The 25,130-nt window shown below is 40.5% G+C and overlaps 2 protein-coding genes across 4 annotated transcripts in view; one reads left to right on the top strand and one right to left on the bottom strand.

The window, feature by feature from the left end:
* The window catches only part of PEX1 (peroxisomal biogenesis factor 1), a 48,250-nt gene extending 30,643 nt beyond the window's left edge, over positions 1 to 17,607 (bottom strand). The window contains exons 1-6 of one of the 3 annotated variants that reach the window (XM_008686232.2): positions 17,404 to 17,607; positions 8,075 to 8,218; positions 5,265 to 5,348; positions 4,957 to 5,071; positions 4,138 to 4,862; positions 2,672 to 2,791 (exon numbers count right to left, since the gene is read on the bottom strand). In XM_008686232.2, coding sequence (XP_008684454.1) covers positions 2,672 to 2,791; positions 4,138 to 4,862; positions 4,957 to 5,071; positions 5,265 to 5,348; positions 8,075 to 8,218; positions 17,404 to 17,535 — 1,320 coding nt within the window. In that variant the 5' untranslated portion in view covers positions 17,536 to 17,607. The remainder of the gene's footprint in view (positions 1 to 2,671; positions 2,792 to 4,137; positions 4,863 to 4,956; positions 5,072 to 5,264; positions 5,349 to 8,074; positions 8,219 to 17,403) is intronic. The other 2 variants (XM_008686230.2, XM_008686231.2) reach the window with 2 other exon arrangements.
* Positions 17,608 to 17,860: 253 nt separating this feature from the next.
* On the top strand, positions 17,861 to 25,008 carry RBM48 (RNA binding motif protein 48). Its single transcript, XM_008686236.2, has 5 exons — positions 17,861 to 18,005; positions 18,677 to 18,867; positions 20,742 to 20,887; positions 22,397 to 22,965; positions 24,762 to 25,008. The coding sequence occupies exons 1-5, from the start codon at positions 17,895 to 17,897 to the stop codon at positions 24,846 to 24,848; spliced, it is 1,104 nt and encodes a 367-aa protein (XP_008684458.1). The 5' UTR covers positions 17,861 to 17,894; the 3' UTR covers positions 24,849 to 25,008.
* The last annotated feature ends 122 nt before the right edge of the window (positions 25,009 to 25,130 follow it).

Raw genomic sequence — 25,130 nt, 5'->3', positions numbered from 1 at the left:
GTTTGGATATTACTGGGCAATGGGATTAAAGACCTAAGGAAGGGCCCCTGGCTGGCTCGGTCAGTAGAGCAAGGTGCTCTTGATCTCTGGGTCCTGAGTTTGAGCCCCACATGCCAGGCAGAGTTTACTTAACAAAAAGATATACCTAAAATCAAGACTTGAAGAATCAGGAAGCAACTCACAGTTCCTCTAGAATCAAACATTCTTATGTCCTAAGAGATATAACCAGCCCAGAGAAACCTACCAGTGTCCTAAAGCTCCCACTAAACTAAGCAACTCAGGATTAAGAAAGGAATTCTGTAGTAATGTCCTATTACTGAGACAAAAAACGTCGTGGTTTTTTTTCCACGAGACCTAACTTTTGAAAAATACCAAGATTAACTAAAAAGTTAACACTAGAAATCACCGTGCACCATTCTGCCAGGGTGTTAAATGTTCAGTTACATTCTGTTACGGAAATGGCATTTATTCTATTTGTTTTCCACTTTTCCAGTATATAAGTTATCTGGGGTTTCATCAACTAGAAAGTTGTGTTAAAATGGTTCTTCCATGACATAATGACCCTCATGATCCGAAAGATCTGAAAGTATCCTCTGAATAATCACAGAAGAATAAAATCCTGTCTGGAGTTTTAAAACCTATAACACAATAATTTTCCTGTATCGCCGTTCTCTGGGAACCGGTAAACTAATCTGGCACAGGTGACACTACCCTGTTAATGAGCGGTCTAGCACTTTCAGGCTGCAGTATCAATACTGAAACAACATGGGGGAAATTTTTTTTTAAATTACGTGGAGTAGGAAAAATATCTATCTTTTAAAAGCCAAGTTATCAGGGTACCTGGTGGCTCAGTCAGTGGAGCATGCAAGTCTTGATATTGGGGTCATGAGTTCAAGCCCCACTTTGGGCATAGAGCGTACTTAATAAAAAAAAAAAGCCAAACTATCCATATTTGCATTGGCATAATATACACAATATGTGTGTTTCTTACTAAACACTTCTTGGTTTCTCAAAAAGTTAAACAGAATTACCAACTCAGGGTGCCTACGTGGCTCAATCGGTTGAGCGTCTGGCTCTTGATTTGGGCTTAGGTCACGATCTCAGGGTTTTGAGATTGAGCCCACATCTGGCTGCGTGCTGGGCGTGGGGACTGCTTAAGATTCTCTCTCCCTTCCGCCAGTTAGAATGGCAAAAATAGACAAGGCAAGAAACAACAATTGTTGGAGAGGATGTGGAGAAAGGGGATCCCTCCTACATTGTTGGTGGGAATGCAAGTTGGTACAGCCACTCTGGAAAACAGTGTGGAGGTCCCTTAAAAAGTTAAAAATTGAGCTACCCTATGATCCAGCCATTGCACTACTGGGTATTTACCCCAAAGATACAGATGTAGTGAAGAGAAGGGCCATATGCACCCCAATGTTCATAGCAGCAATGTCCACAATAAATCGTGGAAGGAGCGAGATGCCCTTCAACAGATGACTGGATTAAGAAGTTGTGGTCCATATATACAATGGAATATTACTCAGCTATCAGAAAGAACGAGTTCTCAACATTTGCTACAACATGGACAGCACTGGAGGAGATAATGCTAAGTGAAATAAGTCAAGCAGAGAAAGACAACTATCATATGATTTCTCTCATCTATGGAACATAAGAACTAGGATGATCAGTAGGGAAGAAAGGGATAAAGAAAAGGGGTAATCAGAAGGGGGAATGAAACATGAGAGACTATGGACTATGAGAAACAAAATGAGGACTTCAGAGGGGAGGGGTGGGGGGAATGGGATAGACCGATGGGTAGTAAGGAGGGCATGTATTGCATGGTGCACTGGGTGTTATACACAACTAATGAATCATCGAGCCTTACATCGGAAACCGGGGATGTACTGTATGGTGACTAACATAATATAATAAAAAATCATAAAAAAAAAAAAAAAAAGAATCTCTCTCCCTTCCCTGCCCTACCCACCCCCTACTCTCCTTTCTCTTAAAAAAAAAAAAAAAAGATACAGCATCTCAACTCCAAGGTATATACCCAAAATAACTCAAAGCAGGGACTCAACAGAGACTTGTATGCTAATGTCCGCAGCAGCAACATTCACAATATCCAAAAAGGTGGAAACAACCCAAGGGTCCATCCACAGATGGACAAACGAAATGAGGTATACACAAAATGAGGTATACAATGGGATATTATCTCGCCATAAATAGGAACAAATACATTCTACAACCTGGATGAGCCTTAAAAACAGGTTAAGTGAAATAAGCCAGATGCACGGGACAAATATCATAGGATTCCACTTAGAAGAAATATCCAGAACAAGCAAATTCATAGACAGAATATCGATTACATAATGGTTACCAGGAGCCAGGAGTGGAGGGGATGGGGACTATTGCTTAATGGGCACAGAATTTCTGTTTGGGGGCTAGAAAAGTTTTGGAAATAGGGGGTGGTGATGATTGCCTATAATGAATGTAATTAATGCTGAATTGTACACTTAACAATGGTTAAATAGCATTTCATTAGATACAGTTTACCACAACAAAATAAAACAGACTTCTTTGCCCTTCTAGGAAAAAGGAATACAACATTCTTATTACTTGGCCGAAGCAACTAGAAATTTTATATGACACGTAAAACAACTGTGATATAACATAAATATGAACTCACTAAGTTTTCTCTAGGTTGTAATTTTAGAGATCTTGGAATTTTAGGGGTAATTTCCACTGGAGTTATTCTGACTACTGCATGCATTTCTATATTTAGTCTCTTTCTCAGGTCATCTGGAATCTGAAAAATAAATAGAAATAAATATGTGAAAACTTGATTTAAAAACATTCCATAGCATACATATTGTTATTAACCTCTATGAACTCAGGTAAATTGGTGGAAGTTACCACGATTTGTAAGCGTAACCAGATGGATAATCAGGCCCTGTTGTATCACAAACATTTCCACTTTCCCCTTGCTTTCTTTCTTCCACACCCTCTTCCGAATGAGATCCATCAACCTGGGTCTCTCCAGGCAAGGCTGTTTGAGGACTGCCACTCCTCCGTGCCCGTGGCTGCCAACCTCCCACGTGGAGCGGGAGGTGCGGGCTCCTCGCTGCCATATCACATGGTCTCTAGGCCTCTACCTGGCACTCTTCACCCTGTCCTCACCATGTTTTCAAGGAAAAAAACTAGTATTTCGTCAAATGGCAGAACCATAAACAGAAAAGAGAAATCCTAACAAGCTCAGTGTTAGACATTTTTATTTTGAAGATGCAGCAGGATCTCCTTAGCTAGGAGTTAAGAACTAATGGAAAATAACGAGCTGATGGTCTGAAATTTTAGAAAAGGATGTAGGCCAAAGAGATGCAAACTCTGTAAGCAGCCAGCACAGAGGTCAGAGGTGAAACTGGCAATAGAAGAAATCTACAAAAGAGACTCCCTTCCTCTCCTATTTTTCTTCCTTGTCCTAATAATTTCCTCCCTTTCTCACTGTGAAGTCTCACTTCACAATGGCTCAGATTAAGTTCAAATAAAAGGGGCTGATGACTCGTTCCACATAAACTAAATAAGCATTACTATCTGAGGCCAGGACGAGAAGGTGGACACTGGTTGCTCTCCTCCCCTTCACAGTCCCACAGTTAAAGAGTAGATTCCAGCAGGGTAAGCAGGTTCTGGGTACACGCCAATCCAGGTGCCCCCTCACGCTATGGGTCTCTCTCTACGTGGGCATTGCCCCCGACACAAAGCAAGTCCTTCCTTGGCTTTCGGGAACTGGGGAACAAACCTTCTGCAGGTATTAAAGATGTGAGGCTTCGTAAGGCACCCCATGCTAAGTGAGAACCCGAGAGTCAGCCCGCCTGGGTGTGAATCCTAGTTGTACTTACTATGCAACCTCGGGCAAGTAATTCTGACCTCTCTGCGCCTGTATCTTATAGCTTAAGTTTCCTTAAACAGAAAATACACACAATCTTCACCCAAACAAGGACTTTACCTTGCAATCAGAAATGTGTCCCTGCAGGGACTTTCGACACTCCTATTATACTGATTTGCAAACTGTATACAAAACGTTATTCTAATTCATAATCTGGAGAATTTCAAGCAACACAAAATTGCTTTCTCCCTAATAGTACATTTTATACTAACCCAGACTTTCCCAAGATGAAGAGCTTCTACAGTTTTGGCGTATTTGGTGGCATTCTTCAACTCCTCCAGTCCATTCCAGACTACCGGTAGCACACACGCCGTGGCGGCTTCTTGACTGCGGTCCGAGGTGGTCGGTTTTTGACCTAGTGGTTCTAAGGTCTGCTTCCCTTTTTCAGGTGACAGCACGTTTTGCTTTGTTTTACTTTGCTGTTGCTTTGGAGAAAGCAGTTTAATTAGCTTTCCGTAGGTCACAGTAAAGCTGGGCTCCATACCAAAATATTCCTGGTCCCACGGAAATACGTGAACGGCACAGTGTTTGTGAAACTCCGAAGCTGCTGGTGCATCACACACACTGGGAGGCTGTGATTTGCACACTCTGAAAATATTGTCCAGGGGAACAACTTTGGACTGCATAGTTTTGAACGCATTCATTTCAGTTAAACCCCAGGAGAGCTCCGGTTTCTTCTCAGACCCAAAAGAAAAAATACTTCCTATGATAGTCCATAAGCTTGGCACGGATGGTGAGTCAGCTGTAACCTCTGAATCTGTCTTATTAGACCCAGTGACTGTCAATCCTTTTTGGTCTCCTCCATAATTACGAAATTCCCCCTGTGCATTATCTGCTTTTGAAAACGTATTCTCCTTGGCTTGGCGGGTCTTTGGCTGAATAAGGAGTTTAGTGTCAGTTTCCAGCCTTCCATAAGCAGCGGCTGGCATTAGTGCGACTGTGTGGAAAAGAAAGCTCATTAGTACACGCTCACCTCTGCTGTGGATCAGTACTTTGGTGTAGAACACAATGGAAAACATAATAGCACCTACCGATTTGGATAAATATGTAAGTCTGTTGATCAACCCAGACAGGAAAAATGGCTTTTGGGAAAACTATTCGAATTTGATCCAGAAGATGCTGTTCAAGGGAAGCAGCATGCAGCTCCTACAACCAACAAACGATAAGATGTATTCACTTTACCTTTTGTCGTTCCATGTCTAGAAAAGAAATCAATCACTAGGTCGCACACCTGAAACTAAGGTAACACCGTGTGTCAACTATACTTCCCTGTAAACGAACAACTATGCTGAAGTAGTTTAACCTCAAACTGGGCTAGTTCTCATTGTGTTTTCTTTACCAGTATCTCCCAGTCATCTGCTGAGAGGGGCTCCACCTCGACTTGCTGACAAGACACCACATGGGAGCACAGCTTGAGAAACACCTGGAAAAAATGGAAAATGTAAAACTATTTTTAAAAGACTTTTTGTACCCCTAGGAAATAAGAAGTTCTCTCTTTAGGTAAGTAATTAAGTGTGAGCGAGTCAATGAGTGTGCACGTGTGCCTGGGTGCGTCGTGGAGACCTCCATCGGACAGATAGGAAGCACTTATTCTTACCTAGGTCTTGATATACTCAACATTTTAGGAAAAAACTGTCTCACGAATAATGATAGAAAAAAGGAAAATATATCCTAGCACAACATATTTTTTAAAAAATAAGGGGCACCTGGGTGGCTTAGCAGGTTAAGTGTCTGCTTTCAGCTCAGGTCAGGATCCCGGGGTCCTGGGATCGAGTCCTGCATCAGGCTCCCTGCTCAGCAGGGAGCCTGCTTCTCCCTCTTCTTCTGCCTGCTGCTCCCCCTGCTTGTGCGCTCTCTCGCTCGCTCTCTCTGTCAAATAAATAAAATCTTTAAAAAATTTAAAAAAAAGAGAAGTGGGGTGCCTGGGTGGCTAAGTCAGTTAAACATCCAACTCGTGATCTCAGTTCAGGTCTCAATCTCAGGATTGTGAGTTCAGGCCCCACACTGGGCTCCCCGCTAGGCGTGGAGCCTACTTTAAAAAATGATAATAAAGATAACCATTAACAAATTTAACTTAAAATGTAAATTAAAATGTAAGAAGAAACAATAATGACATCAAGTCATGGCTTGATCTAATATATACACACTATTATTTCTAAAAGTTTTATGACTGTTAGTTTCATAACTATCCTCAAGCCATGGCGCTTCTAGAAAAGTAAGAAAAAAATACAGAGAGAGAGATCAGAACCCATTATTGACAAGTATAAGCATTCACAGCTAGAAGTAAAGTAGAACAAATGTGCCCTCATTCCGGTCTGTGGAAATACATGAAATGCTAGTGTGTCTCAAGCAGCTGGAATCCACTGCCTTACTTCCTTTCCCCCTTTCTATAGGCATTTCTGGGGACTGAAGAGTAAAACCCAAAGCCACCAAGTACTACGTGCTCCACTGAACCAGCCTTCCTTCTCTGCTTTTGTGGACTGGAGCTGCATTTCCCCCCAATGCCTCACCATCGGTGAAGCTCCCATCAGCATCTCCCAAATACCCTATTTGAAAGAGTGATTCTGGGAAAGCACAAAGCAGCTCCTGCCCACCAAGAAGCTATAATCCTGGGTGAGCCAGTCCACGTTGTTCCTACTCCTTGGGCGATACTGCCTTAGGCACAATACCCGGAGGATCTGCAGAAAATCAGGTAACAGCTCACTCTGAAGCAAACAGGCATTAAAAACACACAGCACTGTCGTGAGGCTGGTGAAGACACCAAGCTTGGGGACAGGAAGCTGGTGTTTCCCACAGGGAAGGACCACATACTCGAAGAGAGCAGAACTTTAACTTTCTATGCAATCCTGGGCAAAATGTTCTATCTCCCCAGGTTTGTAGAGCAAAGCACCAAAGTTAGTGATATCGAGGGTCGCTGTGGTGCTGAAGTTTTAAGATTCTACCAAAGATTTAGGGTAAGCAAAGGACTAATACTAGGCCTATGGACTTCTCATGAGTGGCCTATTCTCATTCTCAAAAACATGCATGAACAAAATTAGTCTGTGTTCAAAACAAGTTAAAAAGATGTGATGCTCTTGGATACTGTCATGGGAAACTGATAATAGAATGCCGTGTAGTCCCGTTTATCAAAATTCTAAATGTGCAGCCCCCTAGACTCTGCAATTCATTTGTAGTATTTCATTACATATCTATATACAGAGATGTTCAATGCATATTGTTTGTAATACATGGAAAGGTATCTCTAATATATTTTGTGGGGGGAAAACTGCAGAAAATATATATGATCCCATTCTTTAAATCCTAAAAGTGTACTGAAATCCCAACATACAGTGCACGTTCATTTTGAGGCTGGGGTTAGAGAAAAGATATTTTTTTACTTTCAATTGTAAAGTATTTGTAATGAATGTGTATTACTTCTGTAGTTTAAAATATGCAGAAGGGAACTGGGGCGCCTGGGTGGCACAGCGGTTAAGCGTCTGCCTTCGGCTCAGGGCATGATCCCGGCGTTCTGGGATCGAGCCCCACATCAGGCTCCTCCGCTATGAGCCTGCTTCTTCCTCTCCCACTCCCCCTGCTTGTGTTCCCTCTCTCGCTGGCTGTCTCTATCTCTGTCAAATAAATAAAATCTTTAAAAAATAAATAAATAAATAAAATATGTAGAAGGGAATAAATTGGTGAATACAATAAAATGAAAACACAGACCTAAGTCCTTTAGCTTTGGGGTTTACAACCTAAGCATATTAATTTCATAGGCAAAACAAAAATAGAAAAATAACAATTCTTTTGTTGGATAGTTTTTAAAATCAAGTATGACCCTGGAAAGTTAGAAGATTTGCCAGAAACAAATGAAGTTCGATAACAGTAAATAAAATGCAATAATTCATAAAGCAAAAATAACTGCACACAAACAAAATTAGGAAATGTGGAAAGTGAGTAAAATAGAACACAAATTCAAGTAGGGAGCAGACTACAAGATAATGACTTAACAACAGTATACAGTTAACCTGAATATCCTGGACTGGTTATAGTACCATGCAAGTTAGGTGTCATCTTGCCTCCTTAAAAAAATTAATTTGAACTTTTTTTTTCCCCATTGACTTTCTCCTTAAAGTCACATAATATAGCACAGTCATCACATTTTGTACTTACCTGGTCCCCATTTGAGAGTCCAAGTTTCTGACCAACTTGTCTGTTAATTTCAGCCACATTTTCGCCTTGATCACTAAAATGCCTGCCTTCTACCCAGCTCAAGAATGCAGGCTGGTGACCCCAGGCTACTTCTATAGCTTGATTCTATTTATTCAAGAAATAAGAAAGGGGGGGGAGAAATAAGAAAGGAGGGAGTGAGAGTTTTTATATGCTTTTCTCGATTAACATAAGAGATAAACTATTACTGCAACCCATACATACAAAAAGAGTTCTATAGATGGGTGATAGCTCTCATTAGAGCATTTAAAAAGCTATAATCAATTCCAATACCCAAAGCTTGTGATGCAATGAGTAAAAAAAATACCCTTGTTTTCTTATGATGGCATTACAAATTCATTCAACCATTCCAAAATTCGAAATGGCAATAGGTAGCCAATGAATTGACCTCAATTTTGAGCCATATATATATATATATATATATATATATATATATATATATATTTGAGTACTTATTCTGAATTAATGATCAAAAGAAGAAGAAAACCACACCAGAACATATGTCTGCAGTATCTTCTATAACAGTGAAAAGTTAGGACTGTCTTCAATGTCTATTAATGGGGAAATTATCAAATAAGCTACAAATTTACTATTTTAGTAAAGAATGAGTCAAGTAGAAATATATCATGAACTTTAAAAATGTAACAGTATTTGTTTATTAGAAGAGAATAAATGTACTTGGTAAAAGCACAAAAATTACAAAAACATAAAACAAGAAGCTAGGTTCCTGTTCCCAGACATAATTACTGTTAATAGTTTCTTATGTATACTTCCAGAAATTTTATAATATGCAATAATTTTGATAGTTATACAACTATGGAATTGTAAGTACAAAAAATCAAAATATAGGAAACTTAAGGCTGGGAGTTAAGATGGCGGAGGAGTAGGGGATCCCTTTTTCAGCTGGTCCCCTGAGTCGAGCTGGATAGGTACCAGACCAGCCTGAACATCCACGGAATCAGCCTGAGACGCAGGAAGATACATCTGGATCTCTACAAATGAACATCTCTAGCGGAGTACTGAGGTACGAAGCAGGGTACAAAGCAGGGAGCCGTGAAACCGAGCACAGATATCGGAAGATAAACGGAAGGGGGAGGGAGGCATCGGCATCCCCGAGGGGGTGGAGAAAAACAGAGGTCTAGAAGAGATATTTGAACAAATTGTAGCTGAAAACTTCCCTAATCTAGCAAGGGAAACAAACATTCGTGTCCAAGAGGCAGAGAGGACCCCTCCCAAGCTCAACCATGACAAACCTATGCCACGTCACGTCATAGTGCAATTCGCCAATATTAGATCCAAGGATACAGTATTGAAAGTGGCCAGGGCAAAGAAATTTCTCATGTACCAAGGCAAAGGCATCAGAATTACGTCAGACCTGTCTACACAGACCTGGAATGAGAGAAAGGGTTGGGGGGGCATTTTTAAAGCTCTTTCAGAGAAAAACATGCAACCAAGGATCCTCTATCCAGCAAGGCTGTCATTCAGAATGGATGGAGAAATAAAGACCTTCCAGAATCGCCAGTCACTGACCAATTTCGTAACCATTCTATAAAAGTTCGATAAAAGTAAAAAGGCCCCAAGAGTGATACAGAACAGAAAATCACAATCTATAGAAACAAAGACTTTACTGGCAACATGGCATCATTAAAATCATATCTCTCTATAATCAGTCTCAATGTAAATGGTTTGAACCATCCCATAAAACGCCACAGGGTTGCAGATTGGATAAAAAGAAATGACCCATCCATTTGCTGTCTACAAGAGACTCATTTCGAACCCAAAGATGCATTCAGACTGAGAGTAAGGGGATGGAGTACCATCTTTCACGCAAATGGACCTCAAAAGAAAGCTGGGGTAGCAATTCTCATATCAGATAAATTGGATTTTAAACTACAGACTATAGTTAGAGATGCAGAAGGGCACTATATTATTCTTAAGGGAAGTATTCAACAAGTGGATATGACAATTATAAATATATATGCCCCCAACAGGGGAGCAGCAAGATACACAAGCCAACTCTTAACCAGAATAAAGAGACATATAGATAAAAATACATTAATAGTAGGGGACCTCAACACTCCACTATCAGAAATAGACAGAACACCCTGGCAAAAACTAAGCAAAGAATCAAAGGCTTTGAATGCCATACTCGACGAGTTGGACCTCATAGATATATATAGAACACTACACCCCAGAACCAAAGAATACTCATTCTATTCTAATGCCCATGGAACATTCTCAAGAATAGACCATGTTCTGGGACACAAAACAGGTCTCAACCGATACCAAAAGACTGAAATTATCCCCTGCATATTCTCAGACCACAACGCTCTGAAATTGGAACTCAACCACAAGGAAAAATTTGGAAGAAACTCAAACACTTGGAGACTAAGAACCATCCTGCAAGAATGACTCGAAAAACCAGGAAATCAAAATTAAGCAATTTATGGATACCAACGAGAATGAAAACACAACGGTCCAAAACCTATGGGATACTGCAAAGGCAGTCCTAAGGGGGAAATACATAGCCATTCAAGCCTCACTCAAAAGAACAGAAAAATCTAAAATGCAGTTTTTATATTCTCACCTCAAGAAGCTGGAACAGCAACAGAGGGACAGGCCTAATCCACTCACAAGGAAGCAGCTGACCAAGATTAGAGCAGAAATCAATGAATTAAAAACCAGAAGTACAGTAAGCAGATCAACAGGACTAGAAGCTGGTTCTTTGAGAGAATCAATAAAATTGACAAACCGCTGGCAAGGCTTATCCAAAAGAATAGAGAAAGGACCCAAATTAATAAAATTATGAATGAAAAAGGAAGGTTACAACCAACACCAATGCAACTGAAAGGATTATTAGAAACTTTTATCAACAGCTATATGCCAATAAATTAAGCAATCTGGAAGAGATGGAGGCCTTCCTGGAAACCTATAAACTACCAAGACTGAAACAGGAAGAAATTGATTTTTTAAACAGGCCAATTAATTATGAAGAATTATTAGAAATTTTTATCAACAGCTATATGCCAATAAATTAAGCAATCTGGAAGAGATGGAGGCCTTCCTGGAAACCTATAAACTACCAAGACTGAAACAGGAAGAAATTGATTTTTTAAACAGGCCAATTAATTATGAAAAGATTGAATCAGTGATGAACAACCTTCCAAATAACAAAACTCCAGGCCCGGATGGTTTTCCTGGGGAACTGTATCAAACATTCAAAGAAGAAATAATACCTATTCTCCTAAAGCTATTTCAAAACATAGAAACAGAAGGAAAGCTACCAAACTCATTCTATGAGGCCAATATTACCTTGATCCCCAAACCAGGCAAAGACCCCATCAAAAAGGAGAATTACAGACCAATTTCCCTAATGAATATGGACGCCAAAATCCTCAACAAGATACTTGCTAATAGAATCCAACAGTACATTAAAAGGATTATCCATCACGATCAAGTGGGATTCATACCTGGGATGCAAGCGTGGTTCAATATTCGCAAATCAATCAGCGTGATACATCATATCAACAAGAAAAGACTCAGGAACCATATGATCCTCTCAATAGATGCCGAAAAAGCATTTGACAAAATACAGCATCCTTTCCTGATTAAAACCCTTCAGAGTGTAGGAATAGAAGGTACATTTCTCAATCTCATAAAAGCCATCTATGAAAAGCCTACTGCAAATATTATTCTCAATGGGGAAAAGCTGGAAGCCTTTCCCTTAAGATCAGGAACTCGACAAGGATGCCCACTCTCGCCACTATTATTCAACATAGTACTAGAAGTCCTTGCAACAGCAATCAGACGACAAAAAGGGATCAAAGGTATTCAAATTGGCAAAGAAGAAGTCAAAATGTCTCTCTTTGCAGATGACATGATACTCTATATGGAAAACCCAAAAGAAGCCACTCCCAAACTATTAGAAGTTATAGAGCAATTCAGTAACGTGGCGGGATACAAAATCAATGCTCAGAAATCAGTTGCATTTCTATACACGAATAACGAGACTGAAGAAAGAGAAATTAGGGAATCCATCCCATTTACAATAGCACCAAAAACCATACGTTACCTTGGAATTAACTTAACCAGAGACGTAAAGGACCTATATTCTAGAAACTATAAATCACTCTTGAAAGACATTGAGGAAGACATAAAAAGATGGAAAGATATTCCATGCTCATGGATTGGAAGAATTAACATAGTTAAAATGTCCATGCTACCCAGAGCAATCTACACTTTCAATGCGATCCTGATCAAAATACCGAGGACATTTTTCAAAGAACTGGAACAAATAGTCCTTAAATTTGTATGGAAACAGAAAAGGCCCCGAATCTCCAAGGAACTGTTGAAAAGGAAAAACAAAGCTGGGGGCATCACAATGCCGGATTTCGAGCTGTACTACAAAGCTGTGATCACAAAGACAGCATGGTACTGGCACAAAAACAGACACATAGACCAATGGAACAGAATAGAGAGCCCAGAAATGGACCCTCGGCTCTTTGGGCAACTAATATTTGATAAAGCAGGAAAAAACATCCGGTGGGAAAAAGACAGTCTCTTCAATAAATGGTGCTGGGAAAATTGGACAGCTACATGCAAAAGAATGAAACTTGACCACTCTCTCACACCATACACAAAAATAAACTCCAAATGGATGAAAGACCTCGATGTGAGACAGGAATCCATCAAAATTCTAGAGGAGAACATAGGCAGCAACCTCTACGACATCGGCCAAAGCAACCTTTTTCATGACACATCCCCAAAGGCAAGAGAAACAAAAGATAAAATGAATTTATGGGACTTCATCAAGATTAAAAGTTTCTGCACAGCCAAGGAAACAGTCAGAAAAACTAAGAGGCAGCCCACGGAATGGGAGAATATATTTGCAAATGACACTACAGATAAAGGACTGGTATCCAAGATCTACAAAGAACTTCTCAAACTCAATACACGAGAAACAAATAAACAAATCAAAAAATGGGCAGAAGATATGAACAGACACTTTTCCAATGAAGACATACAAATGGCTAACAGACACATGAAAAAATGTTCAAAATCATTAGCCATCAAGGAAATTCAAATCAAAACCACACTGAGATACCACCTTACGCCAGTTAGAATGGCAAAAATAGACAAGGCAAGAAACAACAATTGTTGGAGAGGATGTGGAGAAAGGGGATCCCTCCTACATTGTTGGTGGGAATGCAAGTTGGTACAGCCACTCTGGAAAACAGTGTGGAGGTCCCTTAAAAAGTTAAAAATTGAGCTACCCTATGATCCAGCCATTGCACTACTGGGTATTTACCCCAAAGATACAGACGTAGTGAAGAGAAGGGCCATATGCACCCCAATGTTCATAGCAGCAATGTCCACAATAGCTAAATTGTGGAAGGAGCCGAGATGCCCTTCAAGAGATGACTGGATTAAGAAGTTGTGGTCCATATATACAATGGAATATTACTCAGCTATCAGAAAGAACGAATTCTCAACATTTGCTGCAACATGGAGGGGACTGGAGGAGATAATGCTAAGTGAAATAAGTCAAGCAGAGAAAGACAACTATCATATGATTTCTCTCATCTATGGAACATAAGAACTAGGGAGATCAATAGGGGAAGAAAGGGATAAAGAAAGGGGGGGTAATCAGAAGGGGGAATGAAACATGAGAGACTATGGACTATGAGAAACAAACTGAGGACTCCAGAGGGGAGGGGGGTAGGGGAATGGGATAGCATGGTGCACTGGGTGTTATACACAACTAATGAATCATCGAGCTTTACATCGGAAACTGGGGATGTACTGTATGGTGACATAATATAATAAAAAATCATTAAATAAATAAATAAAAATAAATAAAAAAAATAATCAAAATATAAAATGCATTCTCATTAAGAGCAATTATATAAAATCCGTGAAGTTTGTGGCTAAGGACTAAAAAACAATGTTTTCTATGATTAAAGAAATACAAACTCATTATCGAAACCTTAAAAAATATATAAACTTGGAAGGAAAAAAGGAATTACTGATATTCCCTCCACAACAAGACAACCACATGAACAATTTTGTCTATTTCTAGCTAATCCTGTTTTCTATGCAAAAATTTTTAAATAGTTGTATATTTATACTCATGCTTTAGTATCCTTTTCCCCACTTAACATTGTATCATAAGCATTTGCACACATGTCATTTTTTCAATAAAAAGGACTTCAATAATAGCCAACAAAACTTACCATCTCAGGAAGTTTTTGTATTATTAAAGTCATTTATTTCTATCTAAATAAATTCATTCAATTATTAAATATTAAATTCATTCATTTACATCAAATTTTACTACCTCAAAACTGGTTATAGGCCACTTATTGTTTCTTTATCTAGGAAAAATTTCAAAGGATGTTGGAGCCACTTCTGAGGCAATATAATGTACTTTAAATTAGCCCTGTTATTAAAATGTTATTAAAACTTTGTATAGAAGTCATCGTGTATCACTTAGTTGTATAATCTTTCCCACAATTCACAGGATAGTCCAACTGCTCAGGGTGACAAAACTTTTCCACCGCGCACAGTGGGATAAAGTACACAGAGCCCTGGATTTGGAGTCAAATTCCAAATTAGCTATGTCAGCTGTAAGTGTGTGAGCTGAGGTCACAGGGGCGAAGATGGCCCACCTGCCGACCCGCCGGCCCGCCTCGGGTGCTTTCCACACTCTTTCATCACAGTCTGTGGCATATAATCCAGATCAACTTCTATTTCATAAGAAGAAACTTTCAAAACCAGAGATGTTAATTAAGGAAATACAAAATACGCCCTGAAATGTCAAAGAGGAGGATTCTACCAACTCACCGAAAAAGGGGAAAATCAACTTTATTAAGCAGCAAAAGTACTTTAATTATTCATTTGGTCAAAACGCAGTAACCAGTTCCATAGCCATAATATACGTTCAGTTGGATTTAGTAAACTTTGCAGACTAATATGAATCCGTTTTCACGTAAAACCTTTTCCCCCTGAACCACAGAACCTCGGGTAAAGAGAAACCAACAGACTGGAGAGAAAGGAGCCCACTTCCCAGGAGGTCAATCAACAAATGACTCACTACCTGCTTTTGCCTATACCTGTAGTACTGGTATCACCTGGGGGGAGCTTTCAGGTGAAATCACAGATTGTCAGGCCTTAGGACCGGCCAGATCCGAGGCCTGGGTTCTCCTTTGCCAACACAAAAGAAATGACAAGTCTGTACCTGGCCATTTCTGGACGGCAATTTAGGTTTATTTGTCTGCTTTCAGTGTGGACGTGAATCCTTTCCCCCATTTCAGCAATCACAGCGAGCACCGAGCCCAGCATACAGACAAAATAACTGAGTTAAAGCAATGGTTCTCAACTGGGGGTGATTTTTGTTCCCCAGGAGACATCTGGCAAGGGTGGAGACGTGGTGTTTTTGTTTTTGTTTTTTTGGCTATCACTACTGAAGAGGAGGTGTGCTACTGGCATCTAGTGGATGGAGGTCAAAGATACTGTTAAATATCCTAATACCCGCCACAGTCCCCCACAACAAAAACTTATCCAGCCTAAAGTGCCAAGGTTAAAAAAATTCCGAGTTAAAGCATCTACTGGGTATCCAGTCCTGAAATAAGGACTTGGATAAGCAAGACGATACCTGAAACACACAGTAGAGTACAAGTGAGATGTGTCACATAAACACGACAGCGAAGTTTTGGAAAGGAGACAAACGTGAGCAACCAAGAATTTGAAAGCTAGGTGGAGGAGGTAAGATTATGCTCAGTTTTTGAAGGCATGAAATGAAGAAAAACGTTTTGGGGAGAAAGAATAGCACAGATAAGAGTACAGAGTAGGAAAGGAGCTGGGTTATGAAAGAAACCGTGAGAAGGCCAGTCTGGATGCTGCAGAGTAAGTGAGAGACTAGAGGACAACTTACCTGGAAATGGTACCCACCTAGGAGCTAGTTTCCTAACATGTGAAAGCACAGAAATGACCTAGATACCCCAGGTTCCTTTCGCCATCAACATTCTATGATTCTATAACAGTCGGTCTAAATTCTTATGCATCCAAGTAGCCCAAAGATATTTTTAAAATTACTGATGCCTGAAGCTCACCCCCCAAGATTTTGATTCAATAGGTCTGAGAAGGACCAGAACATTCATATTCTGAAGAGCTTAAAGGTAAACCTGACACAGGCCAGGAAACTATTCTTCTGACCCTCTTCCTATTACAGCATTATAGGTATTATGTACTCCATGCTTCAGCCCAAATAAAAGAATTCAACACGTTAACTCCCAAATCATGACTTCCTACTTTAATAACCTATGCCCTCTAAACCAATAATTCTAGGGAAAAAAAAATCTAGAAAAATAGCTCCAGAAAAGTAAAGTGGAAAGATACCTAAAATTATCGTTAACTTAAATATTTACGTATTTCCTGCATAATTAGCCAGTGATGGGTACCATGCATCCAGGATTTCAAATACTCTACCCCTTTGCCCGCATAAGCATACTCAAACTCATAGACTGTGTGCCTCTATTTCTAGTTACGAAAATGCGGAGGCTGTATCTTTTTTAATTAATTAATTAAAAGGGTAACTGACGGCAGAGGTTCAAGTAATCCTACCTATGGACTTCCAAATATGCATAATTCTACTGCACGTTCCTGGTACACCTCGGAACTGTTCGAGCATCGGCGACACAGGGAAGAACCTTATTTTATTAACCTACCCCGCTCGGGGGACACGGCGCTCAATGGCGCTCAATCCCTGTTAACGTACCCTGTTAACCCACAGGGACTCTGCAAATCAAACCTACCCCTCCCTCTGGAGGCCGGGACGGCAGCCGTGCAGGCAGCTGGAAATCACTCGCAAGAAAAACATTTTTTAAAATAAAAATAAAAATAAAAATTAGCGACTCCCCAGGAGCTTTTCCAAACTGGAAAAATATTCTGAACGCAGGCGTAGATTATTAGGATGTTTCAAAGCCCAGTCTCACCGAGTGAAAACACCTGGAACACGGCAAGCTAAAGGCCCAGGGCTGCCTAGACGCGGTGTGGGTTGCAAGCCTGCCCCCGCCGGCCTTGCCCTCGAGGGACCCTCAGTCTGGCCTCTGAACGGCTCGGTGGCGACGACGGCAGCCCGTGCCACGCCGCCCGGAGAGGCTTGAGGGCCGCCGCGTCCCTAAAAGGTCTCGGCCACGTCCTAACTAACCCAGGCTGCCAACCAGGTGTCCCGAGGCTGGGCCGGGAGCCCCCGTCCAGGGCCGGCGCGTTACCTGGAGCAGGTGCAGCTGGGCCACGAGGCGCCGCGGCAAGTGGAGGAAACAGTCGCGAGCGTTGGTGAAGACCACCGTCACCGCTACCCCACCACCCTCTGTACCCGCCAAGCGATCGCTGCCCCACATCATCTACAAGCGAGGACCACCCCCCGCCGTCCACTCGAGCGGACGCTGGCCACTGGACAGACCGAGGGCGTCGGAGCCAGAGAAGATCGATCGGCCCCGCCCCCTGCGGCCACGCCCCTCTCGCCGCTCGAGCCCAAACGAGGAGGGGCAAGCAAGCTGCTCCAGCTCTCGGAGGTATCTCCGCCAGGCCGCTGGAGGGCGGCACCTCGTTCACCGAGGTCTCACTCACAGGAAACGATGCCCGACGCTGTCGATTCCCCAGCCAATCCTGGCACGCCTTGACCCATCTCCCTCTCTTATTGGGTGAACGGGAATGCGACGAGGCGGATGTTGTCGTTTTTGCAAGGGCCCAAATAGACAAGATGGCGTCGAGTGGCGGGCAGCTTGGAGGTGTATTTGACCACCACGTCCAGAGGGCTGTATGCGACACGCGGGCCAAGTATCGGGAGGGGCGGCGGCCTCGTGCTGTCAGGGTAAAGTGATTTTGGTTTCATTCGCTATTCCGGATGGCTTTATCTTAACTCTAGCGCCACATGACCAGTTTATGTAAATAAAGGCTTGAAGGTTGCGGTCCTATCCATCAGTCATTGGAGATGGGTATGAGAAACTGGTACTCAACGACCCCTTGGATGAGCTGCTGTAAAGTCATGATTCTCACGAACCCTTTGGTCAGCTGCTATAACGTCAGCTCCGAAAGGACAGGGCTTTGTTTTAGTCATTGTATCTTACGTGTTTAGAGTAGCGCTTGGCGCATGGTAAATCTTTGTTACCTCTCTCTAGTTAAACTACTTCTGAGCCAACTTCTGCAAAGTATGTCGATTGAAGATAGGCTGTGTTTTAATTAGAGGCCCTCGAGCGGAGGGGTTGAATTTATTCTTTACTTTTTCTGCAGACCGGCTGAACAGAATGTTTCTTCTTTTCAGAGCTTTTTAAGTTTTTAATTTTAGTTCCAGTATAGTTAACATAGTGTTACATTAGTTTCAGGTGTACAATATAGTGATTTAGCAATTCTATATTTTACTTAGTGCTCAGCATGATAAGTGTACTCTTTAATCCCCAGAGGTGGTTGTTTTGCTATGTTTTAAGGAAGATATGTCTTAGGCGTATTTGGAAAGTACATTTTATGTGTTTGCATTTCTTTTAGGTATATACAATCAATCTGGAATCTCGGTACTTGTTAATACAAGGAGTTCCTGCAGTGGGAGCAATGAAGGAATTAGTTGAGCGATTTGCTCTATATGGTGCAATTGAACAGTATAATGCTCTAGATGAATACCCAGCAGAAGACTTTACAGAAGTTTATCTTATTAAATTTATGAATTTACAAAGTGCAAGGTAATGTGCAAGTTAAGCATGTTTCATTTCCTCCGTTCCCTTTGCTATCACTTTGACCCCAGTTGTCCCTTATTCATACCTGAATTACTCAATACCCTAACATGGCCCTATATTATTTTTATCTTACTCTAGTCTTAAATGTCATTCCCATGCTTAACAGTCTTTGGTCATGTATTGTGGCAGATTAAAAAATGGGTTTGGAGTAAGTTTTTGAACTCCACTGCTTATCAACATCATGACTTTGCACAAGTTATTTAACCTCAACAAGCCTGTTTTTTTCTATTCTGTGAAATCTGTATGGTAAAAGGACCTACCTTGGGGGTTGTGTGAGGATGGTATAAAATAATCCCTGTAAAGGGGCTAAATGTAGTGCCTCCTATGTTCAGAATGCAGTAAACATTAGCTATTGAAGTTCTTAATGTTATGCATCATTGTGAATTGACCCAGTCTTTTCCAGCTTTCTGTACAACATAAACTCTGTGCTTCAATAAGGCTGAAGTATGAAATACCTTATGTAGATTTATGTGCACCCCATTCTTTTCACTAATTTGCTCCAAGACCCATCCTTCCTTGGCTATTACTATTCATATTTTCCTTGTCTCTCTTTTTTTAAAGATTTTATTTTTAAGTAATCTCTACACCCAACGTGGGGCTCAAACTTTCAACCCTGAGATCAAGAATGGCCTACAAACTTAGCCAGGCGCCCCACCATTTGTTGTCTTTCTGTACTATGAACAGCACTTGCAGTCTGCCATGAAAGCACTTGATTTTGTGGGGTCATGTATTGTTCTCATTTTGCTCTCATATATAATCTCACTTTGCCTAACCAACTTGCCTGCCCCTCATGGTTAGGGAAGCATATTTTCTAGAGCTTTTGCATCTCCCACAGCACGTAGTACAATAGGCTGTGGAGGTCAACATCTCAATTTGAATCATAGCTCCACAAACTACTGTGAACGTGGCTAAGTTATAAATCTCCCTAGGCCTCAGTGTCATCATATGGTTTTTATGAAATGTTAATTCACTTAGGGCACTACCTGGTGCATGGTAAAATCTCAGTATTTTAATCATTATCCCTGGGCAAAGAAGTACTTAAATATTTATTATAGCATAAGGCCTGGCCACTCATATATATTTAATAAGTATTTGTTGAATATCATCCTTTCTCATTGATTAGTTATGTATTCAGTATTTACTTAATTATTAAAGATTTTATGATTATGATATTTTTATTAATTTTTTTAAAAAAGATTTTATTTATTCGACAGAGATAGAGACAGCCAGTGAGAGGGAACACAAGCAGGGGGAGTGGGAGAGGGAGAAGCAGGCTCCCAGCAGAGGAGCCTGATGTGGGGCTCGATCCCATAACGCCGGGATCACGCCCTGAGCCCAAGGCAGACGCTTAACGACTGAGCCACCCAGGCGCCCCAATATTTTTATTAATTTTTATGTATGAATCTCATTGTACTGAAAAGGCTAAATTGGGTATGAGCTAACTCTTTCTTGGGTATGAGCTAACTCTTAAGGGCCATTTAACACAGAGAAGTCTCTATTTCATGACCACAGATTGTATACCTCAGGTTAACTGCTGGCTGCTAAGTTAATTAAAGGGAGTCAGGTTATGTGTGGATAACTTAGCTCAAAACCTGGTAGCACTAAAGGGAGAGGGGATGAAAGGCTTGAAGAGTATGCACCAGATCAGTAGAGTCCGTACCATCCACAAGCAGAACATCTTAACTCCCAAACAATAGGATGTATGTACACATGGCAAAACCTGAACTTTGCTCTTTAGGTCAGTGCATTGTATACTAGTTCAGCTTTCATCCTAAGTAAATCAAGATTGATAAATCATACTATCTCGTATTTCTGTTCAGGACAGCCAAGAGAAAAATGGATGAACAGAGTTTCTTTGGTGGATTGCTTCATGTGTGCTATGCTCCAGAATTTGAAACAGTTGAAGAAACTAGAAAAAAATTACAAGAGAGAAAGGCTTATATAGCAAGAACTACTAAAAATAAAGGTATGGAAAGCCAGTTACTAAACACCTCCTATGTGTCAGGCCCTCTGCGAGGTATATCATCAGGAGCCCCCAGTCTAGTGGGGAGAGAGGCAGATAAATGGTCACAATCCTGAGTAGCTGTGAACTGCAGGATTCTGTGCAGCACTCTTAAGTAGTCTCGGCTGGAAAGGGAGAGATGATGGTTTGTGGAAGAGTTCCTACAGGATGAGAGAGGTGGCTGAGTTTTGAAGGATAAGTAGACATTACTCAGAAGGGAGTAATGGAAGAGGAAAGGGGGAGGAAGGGAGAGGAAAGGATGGGAAGGGAGGCCAAGTAGCATGGATGAATGAGCATCATACGTTTGAAGGAACATGAGTAGTACAGCATATCCACAACACGGGCTGCAGTGAGAAATAAGATTAGGAAAGAGGACAGGAACTGAATCATTAAGGGCCTTGTATCCCATGCTAAGGAATTAAGGCTTGACCTAAAGGCAGTGAGAAACAATTATGATTTGCAGACTAGTTACCAACTGCTAATCTAAGACTGCTAAACATGGAAAAGTTCCACTTTTGACCAGCACTTAACCATGTGCCCCATATTCCCAGCTGAGTTTCCCCAAACACGAATTCCAGGTGCCTGGTGTAGGGTCATGGGATCTAGTACAAGGATTGTAGGAATAGAGCACTCAGAATTGGACTAAAATAGTGTGGTCTGAAATCTGAATAATACTGGAGGCTCAGATTGCCAAATTCCCACCCTTTAGTTGAAAGACAAAGTCAGTGTCCATACAGTTATTGAGTATGAGGAGTTTATGACTGATTGGGGAAGTGGCGTGTGGCAGAGGTGAAGAGAGAAATAAGGTGGGAAGACTCTTGGAAAACTCACCTGAAAATTTGGCAAGAGAGCTACTGAGAGTCCCTGATCATTAGTAGACACTGAACATTAACCTATGGGATATGTGAATAGCTCCAGGAAAACATTCATGGTTGTTTGGCAAATAAAATGAGAAAATACGGGTCCAGCATATTGCCGCCTTTAAAAACTAACAATCACAAACTAAGCAGCATGATACATTCATATAGTAGAATACTCCGAAGCTGTGAAAAAAAGAGCGTTCTGTGGAATGACCTAGAAAAAACCTCGAAGATCTACAGTTAAGTGAAGAATGCAAAGGCGCAGAGAAATGGGTACTATGGGAGAAAAAGAGGAGTAGGTGGGAGGAGGAAAAGTAAGACATAGTGGACAGATAAATAAGTAAGAAAAGGGATTACTAATGGAGGAGTGGAAACCAGGCATATGGGGAGCATAGAAAGAGTGAAGCTTGACACTAATATACCCTTTATCCTAATTTTTAGCTTTTAAACACATGAAGGTATTGCCTGCTCAAGAAATAAATTTTTCGGGGTAGCATTTGTTAACATTTTAAAGTAATGTTTGTTTTAAAAATTATACATTTCTGAATGAAGAAAACAATAAATGAACCATTTCTTTTTCCTCTTCTCTTACCTTTTAAATTGTAATATAAAGATCATTACATGACAAAGAAGAAACTGGTTACAGAGCTTAAAGACACAAAAGATTTTAGACAGGACTTCCATTCAGGGACGTCTGGATTTCGTGCAGCCACACGGAACACTTCTTCTGGCAACTCAGATCCTTGTCTTCCTTATTCTTGTGAATTGCCTTTATGTTATTTTTCCTCAAAATGTGCATGTTCATCAGGGGAACATACGGACAGGGCATCGAACTTCTCTCAGGACAGTAGGAACCACGCTGAAACAGCGGAGCATTGTATGCACGATGACTCTTCGCAGAAGATACAAATGAAACCTTTAAAAAATTCGTTGGTCTGCCCTGGTGCACAGAAGACTATTACTTCTTCCGAGGCAGTTGACAGATTTATGCCTAGGACAACACAACTGCAGGAGCGGAAAAGAAGAAGAGAAGATGATCGTAAAACTGGAACTTTTCTTGAAACAAGCACGAGTAGTAATGAGGTTATGATTGGGCCTCTGTTACCAGACATACCTAAAGTGGACATGCATGATGACTCGTTGAACACAACAGCGAATTTAATTCGGAATAAACTTCGAGAGGTAAGATCGTTTTTAAAAAACCCGTCTTAAGAGACCATTTGGTCATAGGACTAACAACTAAATGGAGATTTGTGGCAACTAATGTCATTGGTTTTTTTCATTTTCAGCTTTTTGATGTGGTTTTCTACAGTTCTCTGTTGAATTAACTGAATCTAACAGAAATATATGTGCTTTGATGTCATTAATCCTTTAAACAGTGACAGATCATATTTTAGATCATTCTAGATCTGAAATATAAAAGCAGTGGTTTCATCAGTGAGGGCAGCCTGTGAGAGTGGAGCCCAGGCCCTCCCTTTTTAAAGCTCCCCAGATGGTTCTATTGTGAGCCAAAGTACAGAACTGCTGTGTTGAAGGAAAATTATTACAACTTATTTCTCTCAAGTTCAGAGTTATTACAAATTACATCAAATTAAAATGCTTTTTACTTCTTTGATAAAAATAGCCACAGAATGAGATTTCTAAAGACTAGGCCCTAAGGTCTGCATTTCAAAATGTCAGCTTCTCAAATAGATTGCAACTCGATTGTGCTACTTAAGTAGTAATTTTTTTAACACGTTATTTATGTGATCATTTTCCATTTTCTAAGCACAAATGAAAGCTAACATTTGAATTAACTTTTGCAAGATACCTTTTTATGGGGCAAGCCTTTTAGAAATCTGAGGAAGAAAGACCTTTCTCCTAAACTTTAACTTTGAGATTCAGAAAGTGCTTTTCATGCAGTTGTGTATGTATTTTACAGTGCGATGAAGGGAGTCTAAGGTGGCTTAATTTATGTGTATTTTTTTTTTACCTCAAAATTATCTGATTAAGGGTGAGGACTTATTTTATAATAACAAAAATCTATGAACAATTTCCATGCTTAAGCCTCTTTAAATTTTTTAGTTTGTGCTGGTCCCCTTCCTTCCTTCAGATACAGTTGAACTGAGGCATAGATACAGATACGTAGCTCTCTCAGCCAGAGCTGACTATATTTTCAAGAAAAAAGTTGTTAGGGGATGTCTGGGTGGCTCAGTCGGTTAAGCGTTTGCCTTAGCCTTAAGCTCAGGTCCCAGGGTCCTGGGATCAGGTCCCGCATGGTGCTTCTTGCTCAGCAGGGACTCTGCTTCTCTCTCTGCCTGCTCTTCCCCCTGTCGTGCACGCTGTCTCTCTCTATGACAAACAAATAAATAAAATCTCAAAAAAAAATGTTGTTAGGTCCAAATCCTAGGTAAGGAAACAGTAGAACAAAATTGAGAAATACTAACTACAACTTAAATACAGTTTCTAGTAATTGTGCATTTAAATGAAGACTGTCATACTCTGCTTTAACACCTTGTCCACTCTTTTTCTGATGGTGTGTTTGGTTTCACTTCCCTAGGAAATTGAGGATTATACCATTTTCTGCTTATTTCTTCAAATTTCTCATCTTCCCCCCCCCTTCAAGGCTCCATGTGTCTAATCTCCAAATACATCAGATGTTTTGAGTTATGCAGAATCAGGATGTCTATCCGTATCCATAAGATAGCAAGTGACTTCAGATCTATAAAGGATTGTTAAAGCAGAGGATATATTTACTTTTCTCCCTTCCAATTTTTTTTCTTGTTAAATGGCTTTAGAAGTTTTACTCCCATCAGTGTTTGGACAGAGAACTTTGCTCTGTGCCTAGATCGTAGGCTGTACCCTGAAATTGGGCTCACTCTTCCTCAAATGTGATGGCAAGATTTGGACTACTAGATGTATATCCTACCCCTTCTAATAGTTTACTTATTCTTGTAGTATAAAAACTAAGTTTTGGTGGTTCTCTTTTTTTACACTAGGTAATTTCACCTGTGCCAAAACCTCCAGAAGGCAAGCTGGAGGATGTGAGTACAAGTCGTCCATTAAAGCAAAGAAGAAGAATATAGACTTCCAGCAGCAAATTATGTGTTCTAAGGGACTATTTATTTTTTATTTTTAGCCTGTCATTTTAATTGTTGAAGAGATTGTACTGCTGGTATTTTTTAATGTACTTCTCTTTGTAATATTCAAGCTACTTATCTAATAAAATTTCATCTTTTAAAATTAGTTTATCATGGACAAAATACATGCCAGCCAAATATGTTCCTTAAAAAAAAGAAAACTAAAGTTTTCCAGGAGCTCCAGTGACTTTGGTTACATCGTATTGGCTGGAAGTGGGCTTGTGGCTG

The sequence above is a fragment of the Ursus maritimus genome, unplaced genomic scaffold (genome assembly GCF_017311325.1).
Source record: "Ursus maritimus isolate PB19 unplaced genomic scaffold, ASM1731132v1 scaffold_3, whole genome shotgun sequence".
NCBI lineage: Eukaryota > Metazoa > Chordata > Mammalia > Carnivora > Ursidae > Ursus > Ursus maritimus.
Note: the sequence above shows the minus strand (reverse complement) of the source record. Positions and strands in the feature narration are given on the sequence as shown.

Coding starts and splice junctions, on each gene's coding strand:
- RBM48 (XM_008686236.2), top strand. CDS start 17,895: ATGGCGTCGAGTGGCGGGCAGCTTGGAGGTGTATTTGACCACCACGTC. Junction 18,006..18,676: donor GGCGGCCTCGTGCTGTCAGG/GTAAAGTGATTT, acceptor CATTTCTTTTAG/GTATATACAATCAATCTGGA. Junction 20,888..22,396: donor AAGAACTACTAAAAATAAAG/GTATGGAAAGCC, acceptor TGTAATATAAAG/ATCATTACATGACAAAGAAG.